A 17,801-nucleotide genomic window follows, 5' to 3' on the forward strand; every position below is an offset into this window, starting at 1 on the left:
GGATGGATGGTACTTGATATTAGGCATTAATCAATTAAAGTTAATTCACGTTTGAAATCATCCAGGTCGATAAACTATACAAATAAGCTTTGTGTTGAGGGTAGGAAGCAAAAAAGATTCATGGAATTTAGATATTAAAACAGTAGGTGAAAATATTGAGAGGTCACCATGTTTACTGTTCTGCATTAGATAAATTATGTTCCTATGTCTCTGTTAAAGCAAGCAACCACACCAGTCCGCGTTTCTAAACTGTTCAGCAGGGTACAAGAGGCTGTTACTGTAAAGCAGCTGAAAAGAAGATGAGGAAGAGACACCAAGGAGTTCTGCTTGTTGTGCACTGTGTGGTCCTGTGAGTCACTGACCGGATTAGCCATCTATCTACCAAGGTCATCAGACAAATACTGATGTTGACTGACTACACAGTCATTATGCAGTTTCAGTGTTGGTGAGTGATTATGATTTTCAGTTGTTGCAATTTGCAGCCAACTGATGATGGGGAAGATGAGTGACCAACCAATGCAACACCAAGGCCTGTTTAACAAAACCATCTTTGCACTACTTTAACAGTAAATCAAGCTTGTGACAGTCAAATCATTCCTGATTTGTTACTAGTGTTGGGAATTGGTAAAAATCTCACAATTGATGATTGGTTCATTACCACCGATCAATCATCGAAAATAATTGGTTAGCGTCATTTATGAAATTTGTTAATGCACAAAAAAAATAAGGAAAAAAACATGTAGTTATTTTGGGGGTTTGGGCAAAATTTCACATCTTTAAAGGATGACTAGTATGTTAGGAACATAAATTTCTTGGTGTCTTTAAGATAAATTCAATCATGACTTGGAACAAGCTTATAGTGCTTATGAAATGTAACAGAGAAAACCAACCTTGTGAAAAATATTGTTCATCAAAACAAGTGTTCCAGAATTGTTTGTGTTCGATTATGAGAAAACATGATCGATTGCTTGGTCGTTTAGTCACTGCGACCAATCTTCGATTATTTCAATTAATCGGATCACCACTATTTGTTACTGAAACAGAGATCCACCAAGCTAGCTAAGTGATTGTTATTATACCAGTAAATTCGTGTTACTGTTCGCCCTTCACCCACCATATGTAATTATAATACTGTACTAGAATCGTACTATTCAATCTTGCTTGGCAACATTATAGGGATCTATACTGAAATGTTTTTATAACAGTATATTTAATAATTTCTTATCTATAAATGAACTTCTAAGAAATGTCTATCCAACAAGTCAGTATTAGGACTGTTGCAATGCCCATACTTAAAAAATTGTTTCAAAAAGCAAGTGCATAGATTGCTTGTAAAACATAGCCTTGGTTTGAATTTTAATCACAGCCATTCAGTATGTTGATTATAGACTAAAAATAACAAAAGCTTTTGAGAATTTCCAAAGAATTATCCAGGTGTCCTTCTTCCTCACAAAGAAGAAGCTATGAAACCAGGTGTTTATGAAATGACTTCACCTCTGTCCTGGTGATTATTGAGACTTTATCACAAGAATGGCAAGATAATCCTAAGCAAGAGGGGACCACAGTACCACAACATACAGAGACACAAAGATATGTAGTATATGAGTGAGAGAGAAAGAAAGAAGAGCAATCGGGGTCAGGGTCAAGGTCAAGTACTCGGAACAGGCTCACCTGTTTTGAAAATGGTTTCTGTAAGGCACAAAAGCATGGGGTATGGCATCAGCTAGTAATTCTACTGGATATTTAATATTCACTTCATTATACAGAGAGGGTAACATCAACAGAAAAGTCTAGTAACACTATGCACAAAGGAAAGAGCATTCATCTTGCATGGACAGTGAACTTTGCCAGCTAAAGTAGAGACACTCCATGTCAGCAACAAGACATTATTTTTATACATTTGCTGTAAAAATGAATGCTTTTTTTCACCCTTGCTGTGCAACACCACAATCAGCAATTTTACAGCTATACAATGGTGGTGAGTAAGTTATTGAGTCTGGACCTGACGGGTGCATGATTTCTAACGCCACTTTTAACTTTATTGTTATGCTCAAGTGGACAGTTAGAAAACCCAGAATCTTCAGCTTGACTAACTACTAGGATCCCTGCCTGGCTGTACTGCAATTCCGTCTTATTTGTCTGAATCAAATCTTTATGTTTTCAAAATTCTCAAATTCATGTCAACACAAATTTTGGGAGAACAATAGTGATGACTGACATTAATGTGTTCATTCTGATTAGTTTTATATTGTCCGCCAACTGGCCAAGTTCACTCGATCACATGGAAACATAAGGAACATGATCATTTATGCTATATTTCAGACTGAGGACATTCTAGAAATTCTCATGTCAAAGCGCAACAAAAGAGGGAGTTGCAAAGGAGATAAGCAGGCAATGTCTAATGTTTCTATCCTGACACAAGGACCACGATCAAATGACTCATACAACAGGCACAATATTTACCCTCTTACCAAACTAAATGGATTAATATCTACTGTACCGGGAGCAAAATATGAAAGATATCATGTAAAATGGCTGCAATCTATGTTACCAATCTTCATATTACTAAAACATATAGCCCACAAGTATTTATCTAGGATCAAAACTAAGCGTTCCTGGTAGAAAAGTTTGTTTTTATAAGAATTTGAATTATCCTAATACATTTTAATTTTCTGAAAGTCAAGAGATATTTCAACATTCAATCCAATGTAACGCATGTCAATTAACTATAAAAATCTCTTCCACTTAATTGGTCTTGTTATCAGTAAAATTTGAATCACTTCTACCAAATTCGGAACATGAAAAGGGCTTTTTTAAAATTCAAATCTGGAAATATTTAGGGACATTTCTTGCAGACTAGAGACATAAAAATAGGACCTGTGCACGTCTAGATAAATCCCTCAGCCTTTTGGTGCTATACATGGAACAGAATGAGGTACAGAGTGTGTGGCTGTTTGCATAAGTTGTGCTTACACCTCTTTCAACAGTTTTTCAGTCATCATGAAGTGTCAGCTTGCCGGAGGATGACAGCATGAGGTTGGGCATGTCATAGGTGTCTACCACTTCCATGGAACCCAGAGCGTGGGTGTGATACTGACAAACCAAGGATCATAATCAGGATTTGAACTCCTGATCAGCAGATCCTGCCACATCAGCACAGCAAACTGAGCCACCTGTATCCCCCTTTACAAATCAATCAAGATTTAAAAAACACTAGCCATTATCAAAATGTATAAATTATAGTTCCACAGAAAAAGCTCTGACAAATATGAATCTAATGTTAATATCATCTCTAATATTCAACAAGAACACACCAAACAATATATGAACATCACAAATACCTTCAATCATTAAAAATATTATCACAAATGTAAAGATGATTGTGAACAATACGCAGAGAAATAGCAAAGCACATGATAAGACTGCAAGCAAGAGAAACCATGATGTAATACACAGTATAGTACGTACCACGCTAGACCCACGGCCTGTCTGGGCCTGTGGGGTCCCAACAGACATGGAGCCTGGGGTGGAGGGGTAGTAAGGAGTGCTGGGTGTTTGAGAGCCACTCTGGGGGAGCATGGGCCCATCTTGTGGGGTCTGCACCACCAGGAAGTCTGGGACATCAGATGGTGTGGGGTGTGGGCTGGAAGTCATACAACCTTGGTCAGGCAACTCGACACAGTTGTTCAAAAGGAAAAGACATGAACTTTTGTAGAAAGCTAACATTTTGAAAAACATTTTTGGGAGAAATAATATGTCTTCTGACAATCACAACACATTTACAGTAAATACAGAAATAAGTGAACAGGCATGATTTCAATATATTACCATGATCTTGTCACTTTTGATTGAACATTTTCTGTATACAAATCTTGAGAAAAATGTTCCCAGACTATGAGGTTACACTGAGAGGCGGTCAACCAAGATAATAAGCCTGATCAACAGATCAACAGCCTAGGTTTCTGGGCCCTATTTGTACCCTGAATCCCAACAAGGACATCAAGCCCTTGGTTTCTAGACATCTATTCTAACCTTGAATCCCCCAAGAACATCAAGCTTACATTTCTTGACACCTATTTTTACCCTGAATCCCACACAAGGACATCAAGCCCAGGTTTCTAGACACATATTTTAACCCTGATTTCCCACAAGGACATCAAGCCTAGGTTTCTTGGCACCTACTCTAATTCTGAATCCCCAAAAGGACAAGCATGGGACCCTGAAGACCTATTCCACCATGGCTGCCCATGAGGTACTCACTTGCGGATACACTCGATGTCATACTCAGTCTCGTCCTCCAGCCATGTGGGAGGGTGCAGGATTGCGCCGATGTCAAGCTCTACAATCTCCTTCTGTGTTGACAGAGTAATGCAGTTGAGGTTGGCCTGTAAATACATAGAGAAGACCATGTACACTCAATCCTAATGACTCCTCCTTCCACAATGTCGTTAAGACCAGTCATTTTCTACACATGCTACCTTGATTTTATCAACTTTTGACAAACTTCCTTTTACATCATTACAAAACCTGAGAAGGTTCTTATGTTCTTCTGGGTGACAATCCGTCAATGACCTTGCAAACATAACAATCGGAAACCCTTTAAGACAATCATAATTCCTATACTTTAACAAAGGCTTACAACAGTATCAGCAGAGACTACTTTCTGGGATAAGCAAGGTTTACAGAAGGCTTTGGATCGTTTATATTGTTTCAAGGCAATCTTCAAACTGGACTCTAAATTCTAACAAATATACTGTGTACACTGCCACTGATGAATAAACATCACTTCAAGTAAAACCTTTCAATTAATTTTCGTTACTTATTACCTCAGCATGACATTCTAATGAAACAAATAATGTTACATATTAATCTGAGAAAATAATACATCAGGATACATCTGTCACAGACCTCAAAATCTTTAGTGGTTTCATCCAATAGCTGACCAGACAGCAAACTTTAATGATAATCACTGCTAAGTTTATGATATGTCTGACTAGATTACACTTCAGGTAATTCCCAAACTCACTGAAAATTTTCATGGACACGCTAGCTTGATAATTCTCTTGAAATGTTCATGATCCTCAAAATCATGTTTGTAATTTGATATTTGGAACACATAACAAACGTACTCAGTGATCCTGATAGGCAGGCAAGGTTCAGGGTGTCATATTTATACTAGAATCATTTCTTCACAACAAGACTGACAGCTTGTCTGACACTTTGTCTCACACCCTGTTGAATTCGGTGTGTAACAGTGGATTTGATATGATGTAATCCCATTGCAGTAGCTGGAATATTGCTGAGTGCGGCGTAAAACTAAACTCACTCACTCAAACTCTTCCCAACGCAATAGCACTTGACTGAAAACATCAGAGATTCTACTATACATCATGTTTTTGGGTGGAATCAAATCTACATGTTCAGAACAGGCCACTGAATTAAAAAAAAAAGAAGCAAGTGTTCAAACATATAATGTGACGATGAAATGTCAAGTAGATCTTTCATTTTATCATAATTTGGTAATTTTTAGTACTTTATAATTCATTAATTATCTAACCAAAGAAAAACCTCAAATGATGCTGGAGTATGTATAAAATACCAGTATGTGGAAACGTGGTCTTTGAACACATTTTGGAAATTGTCCAGTTGTAAATTCAAGAGATGGAAGAACGGCTGACATCATAGATTTCGAAACTCATGGATCCCTGTAATTGTCCCACATGAATATATAACTTTGTAACATCCAAACCTGACTCTAGCACAAGTATTATAATTATACTAACACTGTTATATCTTAATGTGGGGCTAACTTGACTCAGATCAGTCTGTAGGCCAAGCAAGATTGGATCAGATGAACACTACAGCTCATCTGTGGCCCGATCCATGGAGCGTTATTGCACTGCGATATTTGTAAGCCAATGATAAACTATTCAGTTACAACAAAGCAAATGCTACAAACACTTTGTGAATCAGGGCCCTGTTTCTTTATTTCTGGAGTAAAGCCTCTTTAAGAAATGAGAGACACACCAAGACACCATGAATAGGCTTCTAACAAGTACCCACATGTTGATGCGAGCTTGGATCTTTAGGATGACAAGTTTACGCTTGAACTACATGGCTAAACATCCCTCTCCGGTTTTGTTACTGAGTTCCCTCCAGACAGATTGATGATTATCATTACATCATGATTCTGATTATTCTACGACATTGCGACATAACCTGAAGTATTATCACTGCATAAATACAGGCAAGGTTACATATACTACCCATCAAAAGTTTAGACTCACTGGTGTAAATGTAGCCACTTACTTCAGTCAACTGCTCTAAACTAGATTTTGCAAAATATTCCACACTGTTTAAAGGTACTGTTTACACATGAACTTATGTATTGTAAAACAAATTCGTAACATTAAAAAGATTATTGTCATGAGTTCAGTAAATGATGAAAATCAGTGAAAATTTGTGAATTCTTAAGAAAACTTTAACAAAAACGCAGCTGTTCACATGTACGATATTTGCACATGCTTTACAGCAATTTGATGCATGATCCTCGTGCAATTCATCTGCATAAGGTTTGCAGTTGGTTCCCCTAAGTTAGTGGAGAAATTCATCTTCGATGTAACCACATATATATACATAACATATAGTGAGTGTAAACTTTTGATGGGTAGTATATTAGTTAGTCTTTAATTTCTTTAGCATTAAATGATTGCTAAACCTATGGACCACTTATTACCATATACAAACATTATGGTAAGATAAGCCATAACAGTAAGCAACATCGATAATATTTTTTAAGAAGCCAACAGTGCATCAGTATATTAATGCCATTAGATAATAAAAATACAAGACATGAGGTATTCCTAACAACACTAATCATGGTTAACAGACCTTTATTTGGTATGGTGCAAAATGCATTGTAAGCTCTCAATCTAATTTAGATCAGATTAAAACGTGAACTGACTAAATCACATTGCAGATGCAAGCTAGATATATATACAGTCAAACCCCAATGAGTCGAATCTCTGGGGACCAAGTAATAAATTCGACTTATCGATGTATTCGAGACATAGGTATGTCTATGAGGATAGAAAAAAAAGATGATCCAGTCCTAATTCCTCCGCCAAAGCATTTGTTTATCTAACGATTTCCCTATCACTAATAGGAGCACAGACAGTGATTTCCGTAAAATCATTAATCTGACTTTTGAACTCACCTGTTAAGGCGGAAAGGTGTGAGCCGCGCTGGTTTGTTAATTGGATCAGTTTGCTAAACCAATCAACTTCTCATTGACTGACTTCGGCTTATGTATACAAGATTGCTGTTGTTTAAATCTCATGGGACCAAATTTTCTTCTCGAGTCATCGTGTGTATTTATGAGACGAATACGTGTAACCGGTATTCAAATGATGACAACTATAACAGGGAATGGTCGGGACCGACAGGTACTTCGAGTTATGCATAATATTCGAGACACCGGCATTCGACTCATCGGGATTTAACTGTATATACACTCACACACACATACGTATATACTAGTATATATATATACACAGCAGCAATAAAAAATCTTCCATTCAAAGAACTTTCAAAGTACACATACTGATAACACTGCAAAATATATCACCCTAAAAAGGGAAATTTTTCCACAATTGAGATTCAAAAACCAAGTTGAAGTCTAAATTAGTTCATCATCAGTGAGGGAATGTCTTTTGATCCTAGAAGCATGTTACCATTGGACCCTATATTAATATTTCCACCTGAATGTTTCTGTATGGTATACCTCTCCCAGGATATAATGTTAGGTGAATTCAAAGTACCATGTTTATCAGCAAAACATAAGAGATAGTTTTCATTCTGACGCTAACACATCTGTGTCCAACTACTGAGCATCCTGAAGCAGCAGCAAGAAATAACACGAGACCATCTATATTGTCAGTACAGCAAGCTGAAAAAGCAGGATCGTGATTTCATTGCAATCAACTAAACAAACTGAACTGAAGTATCAAATGTAGATAGTACATAGCAAAGGTAGATAACTCATGCAATAAGTCATTCAGTTACCCTAACACAACATAGTTCAATTATATCACATAATGTTGGTGAAAGAGACAGATTCTTGACGTTTCCACTAGGTCGGATAAGGCACTAACAGATGAAATCTGGGAATTGAATCCACGAACAGCAGATCCTGGCAAGGCTAAGGGAGGTAACTAGGCACGATTTATCTGTGGATCTGGGACTACATCTTACCTTACATATATGATGTCAGATAAGGATCATGGGAAGTAGCCCACAACAAACAAGTCATGCACTGACACCAAATTCAGAGTTTATATTACATAAGTGACACACAAACATGCAGGGGGAAAAAACAATGATTTATGGAAATAAAACCAAGAAAAAATATTGAACACTTCAGCATGTCAACATCTTGCTGTGAAGGCTAACTTCTGCAATCTGCAATCTATAATATATGAGACGTACATCCAAAGCAACTGGCTACTACCACAACAAAATAAATACAAAAAAGGTGTTAGTGACACAGAGAGGAAATCAAATGGATTAAAATGATTAAAACTGTCTTACATTACTGCAAGTGCTAAAGGTTAGCAAGGGGAGATCATTCCTACTGACCAATGTCAAAGAATTCCTGGTAGAGCCCCCGAATCCCGGATAGATTGCCCAGCCGGAAGAACTCTACACAAACAACCAGGGAGGAACTGAGACTAGCGTACTTACTATAACCCTAGTGCATGACTCTAGGCCCACTGGGTACACAGGTTTACCCTACACATACACAAAACAATCAAAGCATCTCTACAAGAAATCGGAAATGGGTTAAAGTTCCAAACAAATAATTCACGATTCGTCTTTAATGACCCATTTTACGTCTGGGTATTCTACAAAAGAGCATGGTTAGTTGTTTTGACATTAACGAGAATTAACTTGGAAGTCGTAACATGAGTGATAGTCTGTATCTGATGGAAATAGCGACGCAATACCATGGCAAATTGGACCAGTGAATCACAGGAGGTCATTCAATTTCTGAGAAAGAATATGCAATACAGGTAATTATTATGTATTATTACTCTGTAACATCTTAAAAAACATTCAAACAAAATTGCTGATTCTACATACTTTTTCTGGGTTGTTTCAAGTTAAAAAGGAATTTAAAAAAATGAAATAACCTGTAGGGTATACTTTAGAAATGGATTTAAAAACAAACTGAAGTAAAGATCCATCCCTCTAAAATAAGAAATTTAAGAAATATAGAAAAGACAACATGTATATTTTGCAAGCTCAAATAATAATAATAATAGGTTATGATAGTATTAACCATAAAAGTAAATTCTTCAAATGAACAAATCAGGATCAAGTTAAAGAATCGTATGCAGGAAAGGCACTGCAGAATCAATGTATACTTCAATCAGTGTGGTTAATCAGAGGTTTCAAATCATAACAAAGATCTCTTAAACTTTCACAAACAACTGTACCACTGCGAAAGGAATTATGATGGTAAGGATACAAAAGTAGGAACTGATTATTTCAAATACTGATTTTGACACATGAAGGCCACATGAAGTTTACTTTGTCAACTAAACTATTATATGTGAAGGAGAAGATTTGGGGCAGAAACGGGAGAAGAATGAACCTGGACATCATATAAGGCCACCATAGATGGTTCACCTCTTCCATCAAGGACAATGTTATCATATATTGTAAAAGGATGTCTTCATCTGGAGCATATGGTGACCAGTACTTTGCTTTGAAAACAATTTCTTCATTTCCCTTCATTGCAATCACAAACCTCTCCAAAATGTTTAACACAAACCAAGACTTGACATTTAATTTTGTTAACGTCAACATGTGGTTCCCATTTCAACCTAGAGCTGTAATACAGCAAGTAAATGATCAATGTTGAAAATGTTCATATTGTAACTAAAAAGAGAAAACATACCTAAGGAAAACCGACAACAAATTTACCTTCAAACACAACAATGAAACGAGGAGCATAACCCTTATAACAAAACTGAATTTTAGTAAGTCAGTATTCATCTCTTGAGCTGTGCCGTGTGTTAAGTGAACACAGTTACCTGGTTATTGGCAAATGCTGTGATGATGTCCTGTTCCTTGTGTATGATCTTCATGGGGTCTGGAGCCCTCAAGGTGTCGTTTTGTTCTGTGCTGGTTGTTCTCATGGAATCCTGATAATAGGAAAGACACTGCCTGAGTTGTATGTAGTGTTTTAAGCTCCTCTAATTGTTTGTTTGATTGTTGTGTAACGACCCAATATATGAGCAATATTTCAGCAATATGACAGCAGTCTGTACAGAAATGACTCTGAACCAGACAATCCAGTGATCAATATTGGGAGCAACGATCCAGGCTGTTGGGGTGCAATCAACCAAGTCACCAATGTAGGCCACTAGGGTCCTGCTTCACAAAGCTATCCTAGCGCTACGACTGTCGTAATTCTTTGTTATAGTATGGGAGATACGACAGTCGTAGTGCTAGGATAGCTTTGGTCTATTTGGTCACCTCTAATGATCAGCAGAGATTACTGCAGAATCTCCACAAGATAAGCATCTTTTAACAGTATTTCAATATCATAGCATGTCAGTTTAATGTGGTAAGACAGCCTGAAGTGATGCAGACCTTGGATCCTTTTCACTAAGGGAGGCAACTCCGCTCAGTTAGGCCATGTATGAATATGTACAATCAATAAAACCATGTAATGGTTACAGAATTCAGTTCTTATTTAGCTGCAGTGATTACATAAATTTATAATGTCTGTTTACTTTTCAACACATGCTGGCCAAGCAAAGTTTTAACACATTTCTTATGTAAATCAGTCCAAAAAGTTGTGATTTTAGCATCTGCCTCATATTATCTCCCAATGGTATGCTGCAAACATTATGTACATTTTGAATATTTCCCTCTAAACATATAGGTAGACCAAATCTACACTTCACACAAATCAAGTTCAACTAAAATGAATTTACTTAGAAAAAAGGTGGAAATCTGTCAAGCTTAAGGTAGATCTTGTCGTTAATGGAAATATGAAGTATATAAAAAATTACATTCATTAAAGATAGCTAGAAATTATAATTGAAAAGTTAATAGGTCTGCCAGAGATAAGTCACATAAGTCAACAAGACACCTGAAGATGGAACATATTAAGTTCTGCCAGAGTAGATGGCAATTACAATCCCAAACCTACCACTTCACTGTCGACAATATTCTTCTTCCTGCGGTAGATGTAACGGAGGAAGATATCCTTTAAGTAGTCTTGCCTCACCAACTGGAACCAAAGCCGCTTTATTGGCAGAGTTGCCGGTCCGGCACTGCAACAGGGACAGAAATAAACAGAAAGTTATCAATCAGTCATATTACTGTAAAAATCTTAAACATTAAGTAACTTCCAGGAGAAATGTACAAATTTCAGTTTAGTTACGTGGGAGTTATTATCCAGTTCATATCTTTCATTGTGTTACAATATCTGTAAAGCCATGAAAGCGAATCTGATCCAGGTCTTTCACAAGAAAGGGAGGCTGTTCCACTTGGCTAACCCTACTGCCCTCATACAAGTCTGTGTGGTCTTGGGGCACAGCAATTGCCTGTACAGAGTTGCAGTCCTTAGCTTTGCAAGGATACTCTGGTCATGGATCTCAATAAAAAAGTGCTTGGATCCTTGGTCCATCAGCATCATAAACATCTCATGGTTATGCTATCCAAAACACAAACTGATTGATCTTCAAAGCATTACATTATCCCTGGTTACAAAATTATTATATTAATTTTTTGTATACAAAATGATCTGAAGCAGAGTTTCCATAAACCAAACAGTAAAAGTGGTAATGCATACAGAAATATTACTTGCCAGTCTTGATATCTTTTTCAAGTCTCTGACCAAGTAACTGATGTTAACTTCAAACCCTGTACTCATCCTATTCTGGTGACATTCAATCGCTTAAGGAAATTCAAATCAAGGGAACAAGCCAATGAGTAAGAACAAGTAAGAGTGTCAGTGAATGATACATACACAAAGGGAGTGTTGGCAGGGTCAAGGAGTGCCTGGACCTTGGAGTGCGGCACTCCACCGATGACGTCCAGGTAGAGGCCGGGGATGTAGTTGTCAGGGGGCCCTGAGAACAACTCGAGGCGGCCCAAGAGGAACTCATCCCACTGTTCCAGGGTCTTCATGACAGCATGGAGAAGCGGGGAGCAGTTGGGCAACTCTGTGGACAACAACATGGCCACATTCAAGTCCAGCACAGTAAGGCCATGAAACACAAATAATGGCTCTCATCAGAAGCTCTTTGTCAAGATCATCTGGCTTTTTAGCTATTTTTTTTATTTATGTGAGCAGGAAATGTACTCAAATTCCCACTGCCAAACTGCAGTCATTGCAACAAAGTTTCGACACGGAAAGATAATTCTTTTACTAAAATTCTGAAAGCAGAACATCAATAGTGCTAATGTTAAATTCTGTTTAGTTTTCAATGCACAAAACTAAACAATACATGATCTCACAGACATCTGAGTGTCTCGTCACAGATTAACAAGTTAAAACATGTCAAAGAAAACAGAGGAATTTTACTTTAAACCTCCAGGTCTGACAACAACGATCTGGGGAAAGATTGATATGAGATTTTGCTATTCCTACATATCACTTGTTAATCCTAACACAAGAATGCTGTGAAGCATTACCTTTGATCATATTATTACATGCAACTTTAACTTATTATACATATTTATCACAGAATAACTCTTTTAATCACTTCTGCAGCCCAAATGTCACCAATTTACATGCTATGATTCTACTGTATATTTGGATCTATCAAGGATCTTAGATACAGGAAACTGAAGACTGAATAAAGAAAAAAACAAAAGAGGCTTGGTAGAGAAAAAGTGATGACAATATTTTCATAAATATAATTCAGATGCAAAGATTAAGTTGCAAGGGATTTAAACAATTGGTATTACATCAACATTTAGAACATGAGATATTTTGAAATCAATATATTTCTGAAATCACGATATGTTACAGATTATTGGGTACACATTTGCATGCCCTCTTCCAGTGATGAGGTGTAGCATACTAAATACGACATGTGCACTATATTATTTGTGCATTAATGCATGTGCACTTCCAAACCCTCAGCAAAACAAATACACAAATTTCCATTACAAAAATCATTTAAAAAATATCAAGCTTAATAACCATCCTATTAAAATGTCCGTTCAACAATCCTGTCTGTGACTATAGCCACTTGACCAACACCAGAGGATAGTAAATCTGTGTTGAATCTAGTGAACACAGAGAAAAAAATACTAATGTACTGAAAATGATGCTGAGAGCTATGTCTCTTTCCAGCTGACTAAAATGTTTTTGAACCATTATTATATGTCATCAAACAAGAAACCTCCTCAAGAATAGGACACTTCAGATAACAGTACTATGCACTAGGTTAAACTGTGTGTAACAGATATGTACAAGAAATATGGCTGGTTACCTTAGGACTTCGTGAACAATTATGTTTAATACTTTTTGTTTATAACATTGAACTATTTTAAATAGCCATAAAGATTTTATGAAACGTTTGTTTGGCCTGGTGATCTTATACCAGATCAACCATCACAACACATTTGGTGAAGTTTTCTGAAATTCCTGCAAGACCAGATTGGCTTTTACCCTCAGAATTACAGAATAAGACCTCGACTTGTTCACATAAAAAGTTTGTTGGACAATATTGGTTACATCCAAGGAACCATGGTCAAGATTTTACTTGATACAAAATAGTGCATCGTAGACAGAGGCATTTTGGGGCACTGTGTGACTTTTGGAGGACAAAAAGTAGGTTTGTTTGAATCATTAAAAAAATAAATTTAGCCATCTCAGTACATGTATATTTAAAGTTTATGTCCATGTCCAATTTTCTTCACACGATCACTAAGTTTGAAAAGTGAAGTTAGTGTCCTACTTCACAAATGGTCTGTATTTAGTTCACTGTTGGTAGAGCAGTAAGCCCAGGACCCCCACTGTCATGCTGAGGACCCCAAGAAATTGGACTGAGAGCCCTCAGGACTCTTAAGCGGTGGTTACATCTTACAGACAGGCACCAGGGGTTCAATTTTTTTTAAAAAAGCCACTTGCCACAGGGCAAGTGACTTTAAGAAAGTAACTTGTCCTGACTAATTTTCCACTTGTCCTGATTTTATAAAAATAACTATACTGTATATATGATGATGTAATTATGAAAGACTGACTGACTGACTGAGTTTAGTTTTCGCCGCTTTTAGCAATATTCCAGCAATATCACGGCGGGGGACACCAGAAATGGGCTTAACACATTGTGCCCATGTGGGGAATCGAACCCGGAATTATGAAAGAAGAAATCAACATGGTATTTGATGTTAATGTTTACTGGACTATTTATTGAAAAGTGATAAATAGCAAAGAAAGATAACTCTACTTTATTATCATTGCGAAATTTAATAGCTACATTTTGAGCAGATATGAAATTAAATCAAAGATTATTTGCAGTTTGAAACCATAAGTGGAAATTATCTAGTAGCCAACGGACAAGTAAGATACCATTATTTGATTGCCCGAAATGAAAACTGACTTGTCCCGGCGGGCGGCACGTAGTTGACCATAGTGGCGGATGAACGTAGTATTTGACCTTATTTAAGCATAGTTCAATGTAGATCACCGTAGTTATGACCGCACTTTGAACTTCAGCAAACCCATTATTTGGCCATGGTTAGACCAAAAGATTTTCAACATGTTCAACATATCTGTACAGTTAGCTTGAAGGCCAAGACCCTACTGTTACCTTAGTTTGAATGTGGTTGAGTAGACCGTAATTGACCCTAATGCACCGTTGTGTTAACCAAAGTACACCATGGTAACATGGCACTATGATAAAACTACGGTTTACTACTACTTCCAACCTACTTCACCCTACTTCCATCTAGTTCACCGTAGTGGCTCTATGGTGAACTACGTTCAGATAAGTCCAATCAACTACGTTCATGACCGTAAGATGTGACCGCAGCTTTAAACAGTAAGGCTAGGTCAACCCCAGCATGAGTGTTCATGACTGAAAAGTGAGTGAGTCTATCATCTAGTTCTAGTCCAACACAGAAAGGCAAGAAAGGAGATCCACATCGTCCCTCCTTCATGACAGAGCAATCTGAAGAAGCATCAAGAGGATTATTCTTTCTACCGAGGCCATTCAAACAAGGGGTGTTAATGCATACCAGGAACACTCACAATTATTAGTATGAATGAAGACAAAGAAACAAGCAATTAAGCTACAGGCCCTTTAGGATTATGACGTTAGTAGCTGTAGCAGTTTGGTACAGTGTGTTCCAAGCTGTTCATAAAAAAAGCAATACTTGCAAGAATTATGCTTTGGACAGTTAAATACTGTTCTTCCTAGGAAATCCAGTTATGGTTTTGTTTAGGAATAATATTGTCCTGTTTATTCAAAAGACCAATCTGAAGTAATGTTTTAAGTAATATCATTATGTTGTAGAATAACCTTGTTTATCAGAGATCTGCAACCTTTCACCAAAATGAAAAACCCGCTCCTTCAAAGTTACAACATGAATTTTAAATTCATCTGTCATGTTTTGCAATACCACCTTGTGAAGATCAAATGCAAGCTCAGGTTAGCATTGTTATGAAAATAATCTGTGAAAAGATTTCTTCAAACCACAAAACAATTACATTTTCAGTGATACATTTTCTTTGAATCTGAAGAACAAAACTGCTAAAACAAGATTTGGTGAAGTAAGAGAATTATTTTTCAGAATAGTGCTGTATTATCATACTGCAGACTCATAGCACTACAATGGGAAAACTTGCATTTGAAACTCCAGTATCTAGTCCCACTAACAATGTTGTACAGTTCTCTGTTTAAAAAAAAATGTAAACACCATCGAGTATCCTTGGCATGAAGTCTCTGTTCCTTTATAATAAATACCTAGGACTCATTAGCCACTAAAGATTTGTTTCAGGAAGACATATTGCCCTTCACTCCCTCAAACATAACTTTTCAATCTTGAAGTAATCAAATTAGAAGACTGTTGTAAAAATTATGTCTTTTGAATCAACATCGAAACAAAGTTTTGTAGGCGATTGTTCCATGATATTTATCATAAAAGTATAGAGATGTTATATGCATCATACTTGAGAATGGGTAAATGCCAAATACAAGGAAAAGGTTACCATTAAAACACTGAGAATTGAGGATTAATATTCACCCGTCACCACAAATGTTGAATAAAAATTGTCAACCCTGTGTCAGGTAAATAGTGTAGTTCATACTGAACTCGAAAAATAAACAGAGAATTATACGACAAAAAGTGACAACAACGGTGGCAGTCTCCCTCTTCCTCTTCCTTACCACTCTGTGTCCACACATCAGAAGCTGATTACAACACAGTAAGGAAAAGCATAGCGGTATTAAAGCTGGTTCTACAATACCTACTGGGTCGGAGTACCTCAGCTCCAAACAGATCTCAGCTCCTATCACTTGACAGCAGTATTAAAGCTGGTTCTACAATACCTACTGGGTCGGAGTACCTCAGCTCCAAACAGATCTCAGCTCCTATCACTTGACAGCAGTATTAAAGCTGGTTCTACAATACCTACTGGGTCGGAGTACCTCAGCTCAGAACAGATCTCAGCTCCTATCACTTGACAGCAGTATTAAAGCTGGACCTACAATACCTACTGGGTCGGAGTACCTCAGCTCCAAACAGATCTCAGCTCCTATCACTTGACAGCAGTATTAAAGCTGGACCTACAATACCTACAGGGTCAGAGTATCTCAGTTCCTGTCAATTCACAGTGGTATTAAAGCTGGTCCTACAATACCTACTGGGTCAGAGTACCTCAGCTCCTGTCAATTCACAGTGGTATTAAAGCTGGTCCTACAATACCTACAGGGTCGGAGTATCTCAGTTCCTGTCAATTCACAGTGGTATTAAAGCTGGTCCTACATTACCTACAGGGTCGGAGTATCTCAGTTCCAAACAGACCTCAGCTCCTGTTACTTCACAGTGGTACTACAACTAGTCCTACAAGACCTACTGGGTGAGAACACCTCAGGTCCTATCATAGAAGGCCAATTGATCAACCTTTGCCATCAAATGCAAAAGACATACAGAAACTGACAGAGATTTCAAATTCTTTTTAGCTTGTTACGAAAACTAAACTAAGACAATTCTGTCTTTTTTATTACATAAACAAAGGAGCAGAGTCCTCCGAATCATCAAATTTGGATTTTTAAAGGATACATTTATTTGTGTTCTTTATCAGCTACCTAAATGAACAGTACTTTTCAATTTCAGGGATGGGTAGGTCCCTTTAAGATTCCTTTCAAACTATCAAGACAATTACAAAGAATATGAAGATTTGACACAAAAGGGCAAGACATATGATTGAAGACTCTTCGTTACTTCTTGTCCAACAAAACACAACAATACACTTGAAAACTGCTTATTCTTTGATTTCATTTCACTTCGCATGAGGTAGCATGGAAACATGGACACAGAGAAGTTCAAATCCAAACAACTTGCATCTCTTCATAAAGAAATATCCCCTCTCAGTAGTACAAATGAATCAAGATACATAAAGGTAAGAAATTTGGCCTTATTTACTATCTGTTTGGTTGTATTAATGAAAGCATGCATGAATTATCCAACTCTGAGATGGGCCATGACAGACAATGGTACTGACTGTTTGCATCCTGATCGGCAACCTACCCTTTACAGGTCAGCAA

General features: G+C 37.2%; 1 protein-coding gene across 1 annotated transcript in view; it reads right to left on the bottom strand.

The window, feature by feature from the left end:
• LOC124282423 (dmX-like protein 2) overlaps positions 1-17,801 on the bottom strand; it is a 119,607-nt gene that overhangs the window by 12,790 nt on the left and 89,016 nt on the right. Inside the window, 7 exon segments of the mRNA XM_046718414.1 lie at positions 1,672-1,689; positions 3,469-3,643; positions 4,261-4,385; positions 8,638-8,700; positions 10,098-10,208; positions 11,225-11,348; positions 12,047-12,242. Of these exon segments, the coding sequence (XP_046574370.1) occupies positions 1,672-1,689; positions 3,469-3,643; positions 4,261-4,385; positions 8,638-8,700; positions 10,098-10,208; positions 11,225-11,348; positions 12,047-12,242 (812 nt within the window).

Source organism: Haliotis rubra, unplaced genomic scaffold (genome assembly GCF_003918875.1).
Source record: "Haliotis rubra isolate DU_JTF1 unplaced genomic scaffold, ASM391887v1 Scf3, whole genome shotgun sequence".
In the NCBI taxonomy this organism is placed as follows: Eukaryota; Metazoa; Mollusca; class Gastropoda; order Lepetellida; family Haliotidae; genus Haliotis; species Haliotis rubra.